General features: G+C 54.1%; 1 protein-coding gene across 1 annotated transcript in view; it reads left to right on the plus strand.

The window, feature by feature from the left end:
* The window catches only part of CDH23 (cadherin related 23), a 394,835-nt gene that overhangs the window by 356,144 nt on the left and 22,238 nt on the right, over positions 1 to 16,453 (plus strand). The window contains 9 exon segments of the mRNA XM_033130003.1: positions 3,216 to 3,437; positions 3,739 to 3,858; positions 4,525 to 4,705; positions 10,448 to 10,581; positions 11,153 to 11,362; positions 11,924 to 12,031; positions 13,299 to 13,401; positions 14,757 to 14,882; positions 15,634 to 15,837. Coding sequence (XP_032985894.1) covers positions 3,216 to 3,437; positions 3,739 to 3,858; positions 4,525 to 4,705; positions 10,448 to 10,581; positions 11,153 to 11,362; positions 11,924 to 12,031; positions 13,299 to 13,401; positions 14,757 to 14,882; positions 15,634 to 15,837 — 1,408 coding nt within the window.

The raw sequence follows: 16,453 nt of genomic DNA on the forward strand, positions 1-16,453 counted from the left end.
GTCATCATGGATTGTGTCTGCCCTCAGCCACCAGCCTTTGAATTGTCTGGGGGCAGAGGCTTGTACCCTACATCCTCCAGCCCAACCCAGCCCAGGGCGTGGTGTGTGGCAGAATGAATGACTGAAAGAAAGCTTACTTTTGTAAAGAGCTAGGTAAGTTGAAGCAGGCTTGACTGTAGATTCCAGAGCGTGCAACACCCTCTGCACGGGCACACCACACACAGAGGTAGCACAGGTGCAGGAATACACAACGCATCCCTACACTAGGACGTGTGTGCACAACAGTAGTGTGTCCCAAAGAAAATCGTCAACGCTCCTCTCCGCCTGGGCCCCAGCTTCCCTTCCCGCTTTGCACCATCTTACTCCCTGAGCCTGGATATCCATCCTCAGGACACTCCCACGCTCCCCCACTGCTAGTGCCCGTGCACCCCACTCAGCACACTGGCACCATTGGCGATGTCTCTTCTCCCCTCCACATTCTTCTCATCCCTCAGGGCTCCACTCAAGTCCTTCCCCTTCACAAAGTGTCCTGAACTTCCCCCTAGGGTCCCCATCCCAGTCCTTACTGGCCACGCCCCCTTCGGCTATCACACCAGCGCTGGGGTTACCAACCAGTTGATCTCATCTGTGCTTATCTGCCCTTCTGAGTTACACCATGAGCTTTTGGGGGATGAGGGCCTCTCCCTGATGTTTCTGAGTCCCTGACACAAAACTGGGCACGGAGAGGATGTCTAATGCACTCTTATCTGAAAGGGCAAACTGATGAACAAGTAAGTGACTTCCTAAATGGAGGGGTGGAGGTGACAGTGGCTAGGGCCGGGGACTGGGGGAGGAAGAGGGCACAGCCATAGCACCAGGTTACCCCAGCCTCGCTGAAGCTCCCAGGGCTTTGCTGGCCCACTAGGGATCTTGGGCTCGCAGGCAACCCCCAGGTTGAAGGACAGAGGACAGCCAAAGTTCATCTGTGTCAAGAATCAGGGTACTGGGACTCAAGGGGAGCCAGGAATTCTGGGTACCCCATGGGTTCCCTGATCCAAGTCAAAGGTTCTCTGATAGTTCTCAGGCCTCACTCCTGGGGCAGGAAAGGCTACAACAGAGGAAGGATGGGTGTCACGCTGTTACTAGGTGAGCTTGTGCAAGCCCAGGCCCCTTGGAACCAGGGAAGCCCCCCTGGGATGGGAGCCCCAGAGACTGCCAAGTCATAACCCAGATCCTTGGTCATGATCCTTGTGACCCCTTTGGAGACAGCCCAGGGCCCTTCCTGCTGGAAGAGTGTGAGCTCTTCCACCCAGAGAAAGTTCAAAGCCAACTGAAATCAAGTGGATACTAAGCCCTCTTCCCACCCAGCCATCCTCTGGCAGAGGTGGGGTCCCTCAAGGGGGGATCCCCCCATCCCTTCCTGGCCTGCCTTGCCCAAACTACTCTTGAAACCACACTCCCTCTGCCCCAAGGCCTAGATGGTAGGTGAGGAAAGCCTGGGATTAGGGGGAGGAGGGCAACTTCCAAGCCCTTCCCCAGAAGGCTAGGACACCTGAGCCCGTCTGTGACTCTCCCCTCCCCTTCCTTCCTCCCCACCACACTTCCCACCCACTGAGCTTCCTGGGTTTGCAGCCAGGTGAGACAGGGGCATTTCCCAAGGTATGGGCATGGTGCAGACACTTCAAGCACTGTTTCCTCAATGCCAGGGCAGGAAGGGCTCAGCTGAGAGGTCCTTTGGGGCACGACTTCCTCCTGACTCCAGAGGCCCGAGGAAGTCAGACCTACCTTCCCCTCTCAAGCTCAGGCCTGGTCTCAGAAAGAACAGGTTCCATGGAGCAGCTCCTTTAAACACCCCGCACTCCCAGTCCCTGCAAGATTGTTAGACCCACTTCCAGAAGTCTGGGAAGGTGGGGAAACGTCAAGCCCACCACCCATATCAGTGATGCTGGCCTCCAGCTCCTTTCCGGGAAGGTGGTGCCCCTGTGCGGACAGACTGGTTGGTGTCAGTCAGGGCCTCATAGTAAAGTGATGGCACACTCAACTGAAGAGAGTTTACTGGAGGGCCTGTTTACAGAGAGCTGGAGAAGCACCCTCAGGCTAGCATCTGCAGGAAGCCGTTACCACCCATGTGTCCAAAAGGACAAGAAGAGGAGGTGAGGTGACTGCAGCCCAGTGAGAATTGGAGCTATGAAAAGGTGTCACCCAGCAGGTAAAACACAGGCATTGGCAGAACTACAGTGAGGAAAGGAGGAAGTCAGGAAGAAACACCCCTTCTCTCTCTTCCCTCCTCCCATCTTCTGCCAGGACCTCCCCTTGGCCAAACCCATCGGAAGCCAGATGGTAAGGGAGCCCAGCTAAGGCAGTCCACGGGAAACGTTCCCTCAGGTGGAGAATTCTCACAGACAGTGGAGAGGGGATGAGGGGAAGGACAGAGAATACCACCAGTACATGGAAGGTTAACCTCTTCCATTTGTCTCCTCGGCTTGTGAAGCGCCACATCAACCATTTCCGCTTTGTGCTGATCACTGAGTTCCGATTGGCTAAATATTACATGTGGTCCAAATGGACCAAGCATCAGCCAGAAATGGCCAATCACAGGACAACATGCTGCACAAACTGGTCTTTCAGTGAAGCATGTTCTGTGAGCTATGTTTTTCACAGCTTAACAAGTTCTGCCCCTGAAATTGTCCCAAATCCAATGTCCTCCTTCTTAAAAATGCTACAATAGGTGTTTCTTGCATTTACATGAACAACGGGTGAAGCTTAAATACTGTGTTGGGTTGAATACATCACATTCTTGCCTTTTGTAATCTGAATGGAGGCCCAGGGTCAGGAAGGCCCTGGCCCACTCAAAGCTGTGGGCTCAGGGTGGTTACTGGCCTTCACCTCATATTCCAACTTTAATCACTAGGCCACTGGGCGGACAAGGACCCTGAGGTTGCATCTGGCCACAGCAGTGCCATGATTGATTAGTGATGTCTGCCATGGGCATGGATATAAGCGCAGTGTGACAAATGCCATCGTGGACCTCAGCAGTTACCTACCTTGGCTTTCGGTGGAGCCTCTGCGATTTCCTCCTCTACCAACCCATGACTTCCCTCCCTCTCGTTTTTCTCCTTTTCCCTCGCCATGTTGGATCACACTGCGTGAGTTCAGCCTAGGAGAATATCCAGCTGACTCCGCTTCAATCCCTCTAGCCAGTTGATCAAGGAATCTGACCACATTTTTCTCCACAGGCCACCACGCACGTGTACGTGACCATCGTGGACGAGAACGACAACGCACCCGTGTTCCAGCAGCCCCACTACGAGATCCTACTGGATGAGGGCCCGGACACGGTCAACGCCAGCCTCATCACCGTTCAGGCACTAGACCTGGACGAGGGGCCCAATGGCACCGTTATCTACGCCATCACTGCGGGCAACATCATCGACACCTTCCGTATCAACAAACACACGGTCAGCAGCTGACGGTGGGGTTGAAGCAGAGGGTCAGCTGACTAATAGAGGGGAGCTCAGTGACCTCCTGGGGGATGGGGGCAGAGCAAAGATGGCGTCTGGGAGGAAACGGGGGGGGGGCTGCCAGGGAGGGAGGATGAACAGCTAGGTGGGGGGGCAACAAGCGCTCCCCATCATGGCCAGGATGTCGGGGACTACCTCCTGGGGTAGTCAGGGGGTGCCCCATGAAGGAGCTGGTCCCCAGGGTGGCCCTGACGCACTACCCATCAATTCACCCTTGCTCCCTCCATATTTTCCCCAGGGCGTCATCAGTGCTGCTAAGGAACTGGACTACGAAATCTGCCATGGCCGCTACACCCTGACTGTCACCGCCACAGACCAGTGCCCCATCTGGTCCCGCCGCCTCACCTCCACCACCACGGTGCGTGGGTGGGTGGGACACAGCCCCAACTTGGGGGTGGGGGAGTACGGAGCCTGGAAAGCTCCACTGGAGAAGGGAGGTAGGAAAAGATCATCTAAGAGAAACCCCTAAATCCAAGAGCCCTGTCCTCGTCTCAGCAACTCACACCAACTTGCTGTGTGACATTGAGGAAGTTGCTGCACCCCTTTGTGTGACTATCAGATAGATGATGACACCTGCCTTCCTCCCCTTCCTGGAAAGAGCATAAACTCTTGTCAAACCAAGAGGGGTTCATATCCCTAATCTTTCACTTCTTTGCTGTGTGACTCTGGGCAAGTCACATAACCTCCCTGAGCTTCACTTTCCTGCTCTGTGAAAGGAGGATAATAAGAACTATTGCAGGGTGTGGGAGGAGCAAGTGAGCTCATGTGAAATGACCGTAGGATAGCAATAAAGAGACATTCAGAGCTTTATTATCAGTAGTGTGAGTATGCCCATAAGAAGCCTTCAGCGATGACAATAACTCATCCGTGCACAGCTTAAAAGGCCCTCACATCCATTGCCCCATATGATTCTTGCGTCAGCCCCATGGGACAGGGTTATTGGGTCTAGTTTCCAGACGAGGGATCTGGGCCCAGCACAGGGCTGGCGAGGGTCAGCCCTGACTAAAATTGTCCACCCTCTCAGGTGCTTGTGAACGTGAATGACATCAACGACAACGTACCCACCTTCCCCCGAGACTATGAGGGGCCATTTGATGTCACCGAGGGCCAGCCAGGGCCCAGAGTGTGGACCTTCCTGGCCCACGACCGGGACTCGGGCCCCAACGGGCAGGTGGAGTACAGCATCGTAGATGGAGACCCTCTGGGTGAGTGGGGCCTGAGCCGGGCGGTGGAGGCAACACAATCTGAGGGCCTCGTGACCCACCCCCACTCCCACTCAGGAGCAGAATGAGAAAGGAGGCCTCAAGGCAGTGAGCACCCCCCCACACACACACACACTGTGTGATCTTGCTTTCTCTGAGCCTCAGTTTCCCCAACCATAAGATGATGAAAATAATCTCATGTGGATATGATGAGGACATTCTGAAATCTGGGAAGAGGCTGGTAGCCTTGGAGGGTCACATATCCCTTTGAGAATCAGATAGAAAGTGCCCGTGTGTCATATGCAGAGCAAAGGCTCCAGGGCAGAGGAAGGATGAGCATCCTTGTCCCAAACCTTCGGGACCCCCCAAATGCACACATTTAGCACCAGGATTTCTCTGCACATCTCATCATCACCCATTAGTAGCCTGCACAACTTCCTTGGCTGTTCTCCTCAGTCGAAGAGCAGGGTTTATGGCCACAGCCAGTTTTCTCAAGTCAGTTTTCACTCATTTCTGTAGAGTAGGAATCCTAGGAATCCCAAACTCAAAAGCCTACTGGGGTCCCGCAGGGAACACACTCGTACACGGGCAAGGGGTCTAGGCAAGACAAGAGGGAGTAGTGGGGGCTGTGGCCGCCACCGCTCGGCTCCTGCCAGTTGCAGCCATGTCCAAATACAGGCCCAGGGAGCCAGGCCTTCCCATTTTTAAAAGAAAGTGGGAAAAACATGGAAGTTTAAATCTTGGTGAAATATCCTGATTTTTAATTGATCATTTGATACATAGTTATTGAGCATGTACCATGTGCCAGTCATATTCCAGATGCTGAGGGTACAGGACAGTACAAAGCAGACACAAATCCCTGCCCTTATAGAACATGTGTTGCAGTTGGAGGAGACAGGCATGAACCTAACTCATTAAGCAGATGACTTAGTGTATTAGGAGGTGCTGGGTGCTACGGGGAAACACGAAGCCGGGAGATGGGGAGTGCCAGGGTGAAGACTACAGCATTAGACAGGGAGCTCAAGGAAGACCTGTCCAAGGAAGTGATCGGAGCAAAGACCTGACGGAAGTGATGAGCGGTCATGTGGATGCCTGGGGAAGGCTATCCCAGGCAGGGAGAACAGGAGTCTCAAAGGCCCTGAGGTTGGAGTGTGCCTGACAGCGAGTCACAAGGCCCTGCTGACGTGAAGTCAAGCAAAGGGACAAGTAAGAAGAGGGGAGATAAGAGAGGGAGCGGGGCCAGATGTTGTGGGGCCCTGTGGATCATTATTAGGACTTGGCTTTTGCTCCGCGTGATGTGGGAACCACAGATGGGCTTTGAGCAGAGGAGGGCCGTGGTTTGACTTAGATTTTCACAGAACCACCCCAGTTCCTGTGCTCAGAGGGAACGGGGAGACAAGGTAGGAGCCTGTTGCAATCAGTCAGGCTGGAGATGGTGTAACCAAAACCAGGGCGGTGGCAGATGGTGAGGGGTGGTGCGCTCTGGTATGTTTCAAAGGTGGAGCCACCAGATGTGCTCACTAATGGCATGTGGGACGTGAGAGAAAGTCAAGGATGACACCAAGGTTTGGGCCTGAGCAACTGGAGAGAGGGGCTTGCCATTAGTCGATGGGAAGGCTGAGGAAGGAGCAGGTGTGGCAGGAAAGATGAGGTGAGGTTTGAGGTGTCAGGTAGGGGTTTCATGGACAAGCCAGGAATTTAGGAGAGAGGGCTGGCCTGGAGAGGGGTGTCTGGGAGATGTCCAAGGCTGGAACTGAGCGCCTGGGGTGAATTTGCAATTAAGGGGCTAAAACCAAACCCAGTCTACAGGGCCAGATCTGGAGCCCCCGCGGGCCAGAGCTTGTGGTGGGTCACTCTGTCCTGACCAGCCACCCTGTCATGTCCCAAAAGTCTCCTCTCTGGCCAAGCACTGTGCCTTCCTGGGTCTTTCTCCTCTGCTACTTGCACAAACGCAGATGTTTTCTAATTTCCTGGGAGCCTATTCCTGTTCAGGAAGATGCCAAAGCCTGGTTGAGAGGTGGGTGCCCGGTGGGCAGCTGAGACCCCTCCCAATAAGGGGCTCTCTCTGCATCCAGCTTCGGGATGCAGGGCTCCCATCTGTCCCAGCAAACTGCAGACTGCTCCTTGCCATGGGTTTTTGGAGTCACGAGCAAAACCCCTGGGGTTAAGTCCACATGTGGTCAGGGTCCGCCTTAGGGATTTGGGGTCGTGTGGGGTATCCCTGGAGGACTGAGAGAACCCTGGGATTTTCCTGGGCTGACCCACCCTGCTGGGGCTCCCTCCCCGCAGGAAGGGAGAGCAGACAGTGAGAGCCCAATGATAACCTCAGGGTCACCCAGCACTGCCCCTGTGTCAGCACAGATAAGCGATGACTAACGGTGTGCTGGAATGGCTCAGAGGTCACGAAATCCACTTTCTATATCCCTTCCAGGTTCAGTGACACTATGTGGGTAACTTGAAAAAATGACAAATGCTACAAATCAGAGCTGTTTTCTGTGGAGAGCTGGTGTAATGACACACCACAGGTGAAGGGATGCGCTCCAGGCTACTCAGCTTCAAGGTCATCTTGCCACCTTCCCGCCGCTGCAGACAGCCTGGCGGGCGCTCCTGTCCGTGCAGGTGTCGGGGGTGATGGGCTCGTGCAAGCCTCTCTGAGTGTGAGGAGGAAAACAACTTGGAAACAGGCCATATCTGCTTGAGCCTCTCCTGCCAACCTCAGTCTTCTCAGCTGCCCCTTGGAGCCTTTTCTTACACCTTCATCCTCCCCGAAAGCCCCCCAGTTCTTTGAGAGGGCTGCCTGGGCTCCCTTTCTGGATGCCCCTAATGATACTGTGGGGACAGAGCCCCAGAGAGCAGTTTCCAGGCTCTCGGCCTCACGTGGAAAGGTGCTGGCTGGGGTAGTAGATGGCCGTCAGCTGTGACTAATTGGCCATCAGCTGTAACCGGTTAGCCATTGGCCACCGATATAACTGCCGTGGCTGAGCTGGCAAGCGCAGATTGCAGTTAGCAAGGGGGTTGGTTGGTTGGCAGAGAAGCGGATGGCGGATTGTGGATCGTGTTGATCCTACTTCCTGTGTCTCGCCCAGCCACCAGGGAGACTAGGGTGCAGGAAGACCCCTTGTTGGGGTACTAGCAGATGTTTGCTTTTGTGTTTCCACCAGCCGCCATTGAGAATATAGTGGTATGACTCCCCTATCGATGGCTCTGTTGTTGTTCCTTTTTGGCCTCCCCATATCCTGCGTTCTTGTGCGGGGAGCGGGAGCTGAGTCCCCGCATGACAGATACCAAGAGCTGCCATGGATCTAGCACACACAGGTGGAATGGGCCTTGTCCAGCACCAGCACAGCCCTGGGGTGGCACCTCTTTATTAGCTCAATTTTCAGATGAGCACATCAAGGCAAGGCTCAGTAACGTGCCCAAGGGCACAGAGCAGTGAACTCAGGACGCAGACCTGGGCATGACTGGATGGAAAGCCCCCTGTCTCCAGAAGTGGAGTGGCAGGAAGTTCAGGCCCCGAGGCAAGCTGCTAAGGATAATTTGCAGCTGGGGCCCTGGAGCCTATTCACTTCCCCCGTCAAGCTGACCTTGTGGAGGTCCAGCCCGAGCCCAGGCCCTAGAGCCTCAGGCCTGCTCCCCTGAGCCTTCAGAACCTTTTCCCTTCCTCCTTTCAAGGGGCTGGCTGGCTGTGGAGAGAGGGCAGGAGCCATCAGCTTTCACATGGCCGGGGACTAAGACAAGGCTGGGAAACCCCTAGAAAGGGAATCCCCAGTTCTTTGGAGACCTTGGAGTGTCAGGCTCAGGAAATCCTACAGCCTGCAGGGCTCCTGGTGGGAAATCCCAGCTGCAGGTGGCCTTGTACAGGCTGTTTTTATCCATCAGAGCAGTAGGAGCTGAGGGCAGAGAATGGAGAGGTAGGATGTGAAGGGGCAGGCGGAGACATATATTTGGGGAGCTTGGGCCTCTGTCCTTGTTGCGTCCTCATGTGCTGTGTGTCCCTGAGCAGTCAGGGCCCCATTCTGGGCCTTTCCCCCAGGTGTCAAAAGGGAAAGTAAAGGAAGTAACTGTCTTCCCAGTTCCTGTGCCCAGCTCTTCCCACCTCTATGATTCACCTTCCCTCCCCTTTCTTCTCCTGTCCAACTGGACTTCCACTAACCCCCCAGGCTTCTTGCCCCTCCACTCTTCTCCTCTACCCCCTCCCCGCTCCACCCCTCCCTCCAGCTCCTCCCACCCTGCTCAGCTCTGAGTGGTGGTGTCTGGGAAGACCACAAGTCCCATGGGATGCAGTGGGCTGAGACCCAGAGGTCTGGGCTGGAATCCTGGTCTGTCCTTAACTTGCTGGGAGGAGTGGAGACAAGTCATCACCCTTCTGTGGACGCCTGTTTCGTTTTCCGTTTGTTTGTTTGTTTTTGCTATTGTATTGGTAATTTCTTTATATATTTTAGATATGAACCCCTTCTAAGATGTATGGTTTACAAATATTTTCTCTCATTCAGTAGGTTGCCTTTTCATTTTGCTGATGGCTTCCTTTGCTGTGCAGAAGCTTTTTATTCTGATGTAGTCCCACTTGTTTATTTTTGCCTTTGCTTTTGCTGTCAAATCCGAAATCTCATCGCCAAGACCAATGTCAAGTTGCTTACCGCCTATGTTTTCTTCTAGCAGTTTTATGACTTCAGCTCTTACATTCAAGTCTTTAATCCATTCTGAGTTAATTTTTGTGTATGGTGTCAGATAATGGTCCAGTTTCATTCTTTTGCATGTGGTTGTCCAGTTTTTCCAACACCATTTATTGAAGAGACTGTCCTTTCTTCATTATATGTTCTTGACTCCTGTGTTGTAAATTAATTGACCATATTATGTGTGGATTTATTTCTGGGCTCTCTATTTAGTTCTGTTGATCTATGTCTGTTTTTATGCCAAAACCATACTGTTTTCATTACTATAGCTTTGTAATATAGTTTGAAATCAAGGGGTGTGAAGCCTACAGCTTTGTTCTTCTTTCTCAAGATTGCTTTGGCTATTTGGGGTTTTTTGTTGTTCCATACAAATTTTAGGACTGTTTGTTTTATTTCTGTGAAAAATGCATAGGAATTGCATTGAACCCATAGATTGCTTTGAGTAGTGTGGACATTTTAACAATACTAATTCTTCTAATCCATGAGAATATCTTTTCATTTATTTGTGTCTTCACTTTCTTTCATTAATGTCTTATAGTTTTCAGTGTGCAGGTCTTTCACCTTGGTTATGTTTATTCATAGGTATTTTTGATGCAATTAAAAATGGGGCTGTTTTCTTAATTTCTCTTTCTTTTTTTATTTAAGATTTTTATTGGGGAGGGGGAACAGGTCTTTATTTAACTTTTCTTTCTGATAGCTCATCATTAGTGTATAGAAACGCAACATTTTTGTATATTGATTTTGTGTCCTGCAGCTTTACTGAATTCCTCTTTTTCAACGTGACTGTCTTACCCAGTGTCAGCCCCTCGCCTGCCCACAGGCCAGGGAAAGAAACTGGCCTGGCATCTCAGGCACATCAGGGCATGCGTGGGCCCAGGGCTACCTGCACCCCAGCAGTCATCTGTACCCCTCCTGCCTACACTTCCCGCCCGTGGCAGGTCCCATGAGGATCTGGAGGACTGTCCCCCACCCCTGCCGAGTGCGGCTTGCTAGAGGGAGTGGGGAGAGGCCTGGGCTCCCCCTCACTCCTGGCCATTCCCACCTAACTCTGGCCTCTCCTGGGTGGCACCAGGGGAGTTTTTGATCTCTCCCGTGGAAGGTGTGCTGCGCGTCCGGAAGGATGTGGAGCTGGACCGGGAAACCATTGCCTTCTATAACCTGACCATCTGCGCCCGCGACAGGGGGGTGCCCCCACTCAGCTCCACGGTGAGTCTGGGGGCCCCATTCTCCTCCTTTATCTGCTGCCCCTTGAGCTCTCCACAGAGACTCCTGTAAACACTGCCACCCTCGTGCCCAGATAGGCCACACCCTGCGCTAGAGCCAGTCCAGACGCACAGGGCCACTGACAGACTTGCGAGTGCTTCTTGGGGCTCACCCACAGAGCCTGGACCTGGGGCCTGGCAGCCCTGCCCCTCAGAGCCGTGCCCCACAGCAGCTGGCTGGGGACGCTGCCGGGTCAGAAGGCCTTCTGCAGGCCTCTGCCCCTGTCACTGCCATTTCCCGCTTGCCTCTGCCTCGCCTCTGCCTCTTTCCCTGTCCTGCTTTCCTCCTGTCCTCATGTGCATCCTGTTGCCTTTTTCATTACCATTTACTTCTCCTTCCTGTTTCTTCTCCGTGACCCGCTGCACCTTCCTCCTCAAATGCCACCACTTTGCTCTCCTGCCCGGCTCACCCATCGCCTCCTCCTCGGCTACCATGCTACCTCACTTCTCCTTCCTCCTCGCTCTCCTGGGCCTCCCCACTCACCTGTGCGTCCTCCCCTCCCCACGTGCTGCAGATGCTGGTAGGGATTCGGGTGCTGGACATCAACGACAACGACCCCGTGCTGCTCAACCTCCCCATGAATGTGACCATCAGTGAGAACACCCCTGTCTCCACCTTCGTCGCCCACATCCTGGCCAGCGACGCTGACAGCGGGTGCAATGCCCTCCTCACCTTCAACATCACCGCAGGCAACCGGGAGCGGGCCTTCGCCATCAATGCCACGGTAGGGCCGGGGCGGACCCAAGGGAGGCCCCAGGCTTTTTCCTGAAAAAGAGGACCCTGCCCTCGAGGCTGTGCTATCCTGCTGTCTGAGCTCCTTCTGGTTCCGTTTCCTCCTTAAGCCCCCTCCCTCCACTGGGACTCAGAGTCTCTGTGGAAAGCATGGAATCTGGGATTTCCGGCAGAGCCATCTCGGGGATCCCTGTCACCCCCAAGGCTTGTCACGTGCAGAGATGGGGCCAGAGCCTCAGTACCACTTGGTTTGTACCAAGACACCCCCAGAAGTACTCACTTGGCCTCTTGGAGTGTTACCGGCTGCTGGCACCAGGGGGTCCTCAGAGAACCCATACCCTGGAGGCAGCAAGACCTAGGCATCTGTGGGTCACTCTCGCCCTGGCAAGATGCCGCCAGCCCGGTTTGGCCTTCTAGGCCATTTCTTTGGTGATTTAGGGAGGGAATTCACAGCCACTCTTAGAGCTGCAGGCAGAGCAGTTGGGCATCTGCGGGCCAGGGCCAACAGTGGGGAATAGGTCACTGCTCAGCTCACCAGCCCTCCCCATCCCAGACAGGGGTCGTCACCGTGAACCGACCCCTGGACCGCGAGCGGATCCCAGAGTACAAGCTGACCATTTCCGTGAAGGACAACCCAGAGAACCCACGGATAGCCAGGAGGGTAAGGCGGAAGGGCATGGGGTATGGGGTGGGGCGGGAAGGAAGCAGGGCTGGATACTAGAGACACACTGGCACCTTGGCCAGGTAGTGAGATGCAGACGCCTTGGAGTGAGCAAGTGCTGGGTTCAAATCCCAGTTCTGTCTGTCTGTGGGAGTGTGGCTTTGGCCAGTCAATGTCTCTCAGCCTCCATTTTCTTTCTCTTCTGCAAAGTGAAGCTCACACCTACCCCAAAGCTGTGAAGAGGACTTGAAGGAGTCAATATCCGTCAACTCCTCACCACAGCGCCTGGCACATGGCAAACACTCAGTGACCTCAGCTATCATCTCTCCTCCTCAAACCACTAGCACTTATGCATACAGCACTGTGTGTGCATACAGCCCACAGGCATTCACAAACACACGTCTGGGGTTCTGAAAGGGTTGCATGTTCCCCAAAGGGTGGCTTTCCCCTCAAAAGCCAAAGAAGTTGTTTCTCGTTACTAAGAGGAGGTAGGTGTTTGGGGGTAGGGGTCAGCCTTTCCTTCCCAGCCCAGGAGGTCTGGGGCAGGGCCCTTGCCAAGAGTTGTTGGGTCTGGCTCATCTCAGCTCTGCCTCTGACTAGCTACATAGCTCAGCCAATGCACTGCCCTCCCCAGTCCTCAGTTTCCCCATGTGTACAGGCCGAGGAGACTTCAGGCTGGAGGGACCCATAAGCTCTGGTCTCTCATCCTGTGCTCCTCTCCTTCCATCCTGTCACTTCCTACCTCCCTCTTTTCTCTCCTGCTCTCATTCCCCCTCCTCTGCCTGTGCTTTAGGAGGGACTGGGTCACCCTGGGAAGCAGCAGCACTGAGTGGTGGGGTGGCTAGTCCCCAGTCTACTGCCATCTTGCCGTGCTGCTTTGAATGGTCACCCCCTCTGGGCCTTGGTTTCCTCACCTCTGCAGTGGAAATAGTGTGCTGTGAACCTCACAACCTCTGTGAGGGAGTTAAGATCCCCATTTGTCAGTTTGGAAAACTGAGGTGCACAACATCTCTGTGAGGGAGTTAAGATCCCCATTTGCCAGATTGGAAAACTGAGGCCCAGATCAGGGAAATTATTTGCTCAAGGCCACCCAGTGAGTTTCTAACACAGCAGATACTTGAACCCAGGTCTCTGGATCCCTACTGTGGGCTTTTTAATCATCTGCCTCTGTTCCCTGACCCCCTCCCCCACCTTCCAACTCTCCTCCCACTGGAGTGCTTTGCTAAAATATGGCCTACAACCTGCCCTCCTATCATACTTCCCACAGGATTTTGACTTCCTGATGATCTTTCTTGCGGATGAGAATGACAACCACCCCCTCTTTACTGAGAGCACCTACCTTGCAGAGGTGATGGAGAACTCTCCTGCTGGTAGGTGCTGGGCCCACCTGGGAACACCTGATGCGACCAGGCACCACTTGGGCACCAGAGGCCTATGGATCCCCCTTGTGCCTGATGGGGACCCAGCTGAGGCCTGGCTGGGGAGACAGCCTCACCATGTGGTGAACACAGAGCCAGCGGGTGCCCCTCCATAGAGGAGAGAGAGGGGCATAGCTCTGAGAGGCTCGTGGGCCCAGGCTGCCAGGCTTCTTTGGGGCTACCAAAGAGGCCACATGTCTGTTTGGAAGTGGTCATTAGTCCCCAAGGTGGTTTGAGAGCAGCCCCGCTGCCATCCAAGAGGGGTATTTAAGTATGAGGACTACCCAGGAAGGAAGGAAGCCCACCCCTCCCTGCTCCCTCCACCCCAGGAGCACAGAGTATCCTAGAGGCTTCTGGAAGCTCAGGAAACATCTGTAATCAGAGGTGGGAGGCTAGGGGCTCTGGGTAGGCCAGCAGTGCTCTTCCCCCCGCACCCCCACCACCACATGCACTGACTATTTTCACCTCTCTTCCCAGGGATGGAATCTCTTCTTTACTGTCCCCCAGGGAGGTCCCCTCACTCTTCCTCCAGCCTCTCTAGTCCCTCAAGCTTAGATTCAAAGTCAGAAAGAGATGAGCTGAGATACTCCCTGTCTCTGGCTGGATGTCCCCCTACATGAATTTGTTTCTTAATCCTGCCTGTGTCTATGCTCACACATGTGCCAGTACATGTTCTTGCCAGGGCACATGTGTGGACTTACACGTGTGCATAGACAGACATAGGCACGTGGCTATGGGGTACTCCGTGTGCAAATGTGCCCACCTACAGAAGCAGGTGTACAACCTACAGGTGTACAACCAGGGAAGTCCCAGGCCTGCAAGTGCTCCCATGTGCAGGGTCGTGGCCGTGTAAACACGGAGTCCCTCACACACATGTGGATTCCTAGTCATGTATGGTCGACACCTGTATATATGAATGTTATGTACACACATGTGGACAGACTGGGTGGGGTGTGCATACCTAGACAGGGCCCCCACACAGGAGGGGATGTCAGGGAGACCGCAGACCCTCCGGCGGAGTGGCCAGCCTCAAAGGCTGCTGGGAAGGCAGCGTGCTCCAGGCGGGCCGAAGGGGCTTGCTCACCACTGTTGTGTTTTCTCCCCAGCAGGGCTTTGAGGCCGCTCCCCAGGCATCTGCATCAGTCTGCCAAGGCTGCCGCAGCCTGGCCCAGGGCCTCCCCATCCCGTCCACCTCACTTCCCACCCTCTCATCCATTGTCAATCAACCATGCCTCACTGGGAAGGGGGTGGGGCGGGGGGCGGGGGGTCAGGTCAGCCCTGCAGTGACCCCTGTCCCCCTGGCCCAGGGACCCCCATCACGGTGCTCAATGGGCCCATCCTGGCCCTGGATGCAGACCTGGACATCTACGCCGTGGTGACGTACCAGTTGCTGGGTGCCCAGAGTGGCCTCTTTGACATCGACAACAGTACCGGTGAGGCTTGCGCGCCCCACCCCCACCCCCAACACTCCCAGCCTGGCTCCATGTCGCCCAGCTGTGCTGGGAGTGAACCCACTGCTAGGTCTAGGATCTCCCTTATCAGTGTGGGATCTGGGCTCTCGACGGAGACCCCACTCCTCACAGCCCCCACCTTGCAGCTGGATTAGGCCACCTGGGGCCCAGGTGGGAGGACCCAGGAGCAGGCGTGGGGCAGCACAGGGCCCTGCTAGTGCATAAACCTGAAGCCTAGACGGACAGCCCCGTCCGCTTTCTCCATCGCCCATGCCCAGGCCAGAGGCTCAGGCCTCTAGTCAGCCAGAAGCAGCAAAAGATCTATCCCATCAGACCCAAAGCGCTCCAGAGACCTGTCACATCAGTCTGGGCCTAGACAGCTGGACAATTTGGTGACAGGTGACCACAAGGAGGGCTATACTGTCACCTCTCTCCATAGACCAGGTTAATCCTCCACCCTGGGTCACTCATTTCAGGCAGGACTCTGGAGAACTGCAGAGGACACCTGGGAAGGGGACAATCCCAGGAGACTGGCCATTAGGGGACCACCTTAAACGCTAGCTGTTGAGACTTTGGGGAAGAAAGTCATTTGTTGCTTTCTCTGCTCCTCTTTCATCTCTTTCCCATATCGTACCCCGGTTTTTCTCTGTCCCCTCCTGGTTGGCTCTTACCCTGTTTCCCCACTGTACCCCTTTTCCTTTACATCTCCCCGGCTGGTCGTGCCGGGTGCCAGGCGTGGTGACGGTGAGGTCAGGTGTTGTCATTGACCGAGAAGCCTTCTCACCTCCCATACTGGAGCTGCTGCTGCTGGCTGAGGACATTGGGCTGCTCAACGACACCGCCGATCTGATTGTCACCATCTTGGATGACAATGACAACTGGCCCACCTTCAACCCTGCTGCCATCACCATCCACCTGCTGGAAAACTGCCCGCCAGGTAAGCAGGGCGCAGCCCCCGGACCCAGCCCCCAGGCAGGAGCTTGGTGGTCTGTGGGGTTTGGAGCCCCACGGACTGGAGGCAGAAGTCTCCTCCCGTTGAGAGAAGATTAGGCAGCAGAGTGAGTGGAGACAGCCCAGGAAGGAGAAGCAGGAGACCCAGGTCTCTTCTCACTTCTCTTCTCTGATCCACAGGGACTTGTCGGCAAAACAAGAGTATTAAGATATGTTCCACCCATGTTCCTGGATGGAAAGACTGACTGTTTTCAAATCAAAATAGGTTCAATGTGACTCCCATCAAAATCAAATAAGATTTGGGGGTAACTTTGATTCTAAAGGTCTAGAAGAATGAGAACATCTTGAAAAATAAACATAACAAAGCCAAATTTGCCTTACCAGCTATTAAAGCATATTACAAAACTACAATATTTCAAATCACATGAATATCAGCCAATCAGTGATAAATGTGATTACTATTATTTATTATCTTAGTTGGTACCTTCCTTTATTTTCTCTTTAATTCTCCCCAAGACTGCTTGCAAAGCTCTTCTTGTATATGTTCTGATTATTTTTTTTAATGAAGCTTGTCTTTCATATTGTAACCTGAATACACATGC

Source organism: Rhinolophus ferrumequinum, chromosome 16 (genome assembly GCF_004115265.2).
Source record: "Rhinolophus ferrumequinum isolate MPI-CBG mRhiFer1 chromosome 16, mRhiFer1_v1.p, whole genome shotgun sequence".
In the NCBI taxonomy this organism is placed as follows: Eukaryota; Metazoa; Chordata; class Mammalia; order Chiroptera; family Rhinolophidae; genus Rhinolophus; species Rhinolophus ferrumequinum.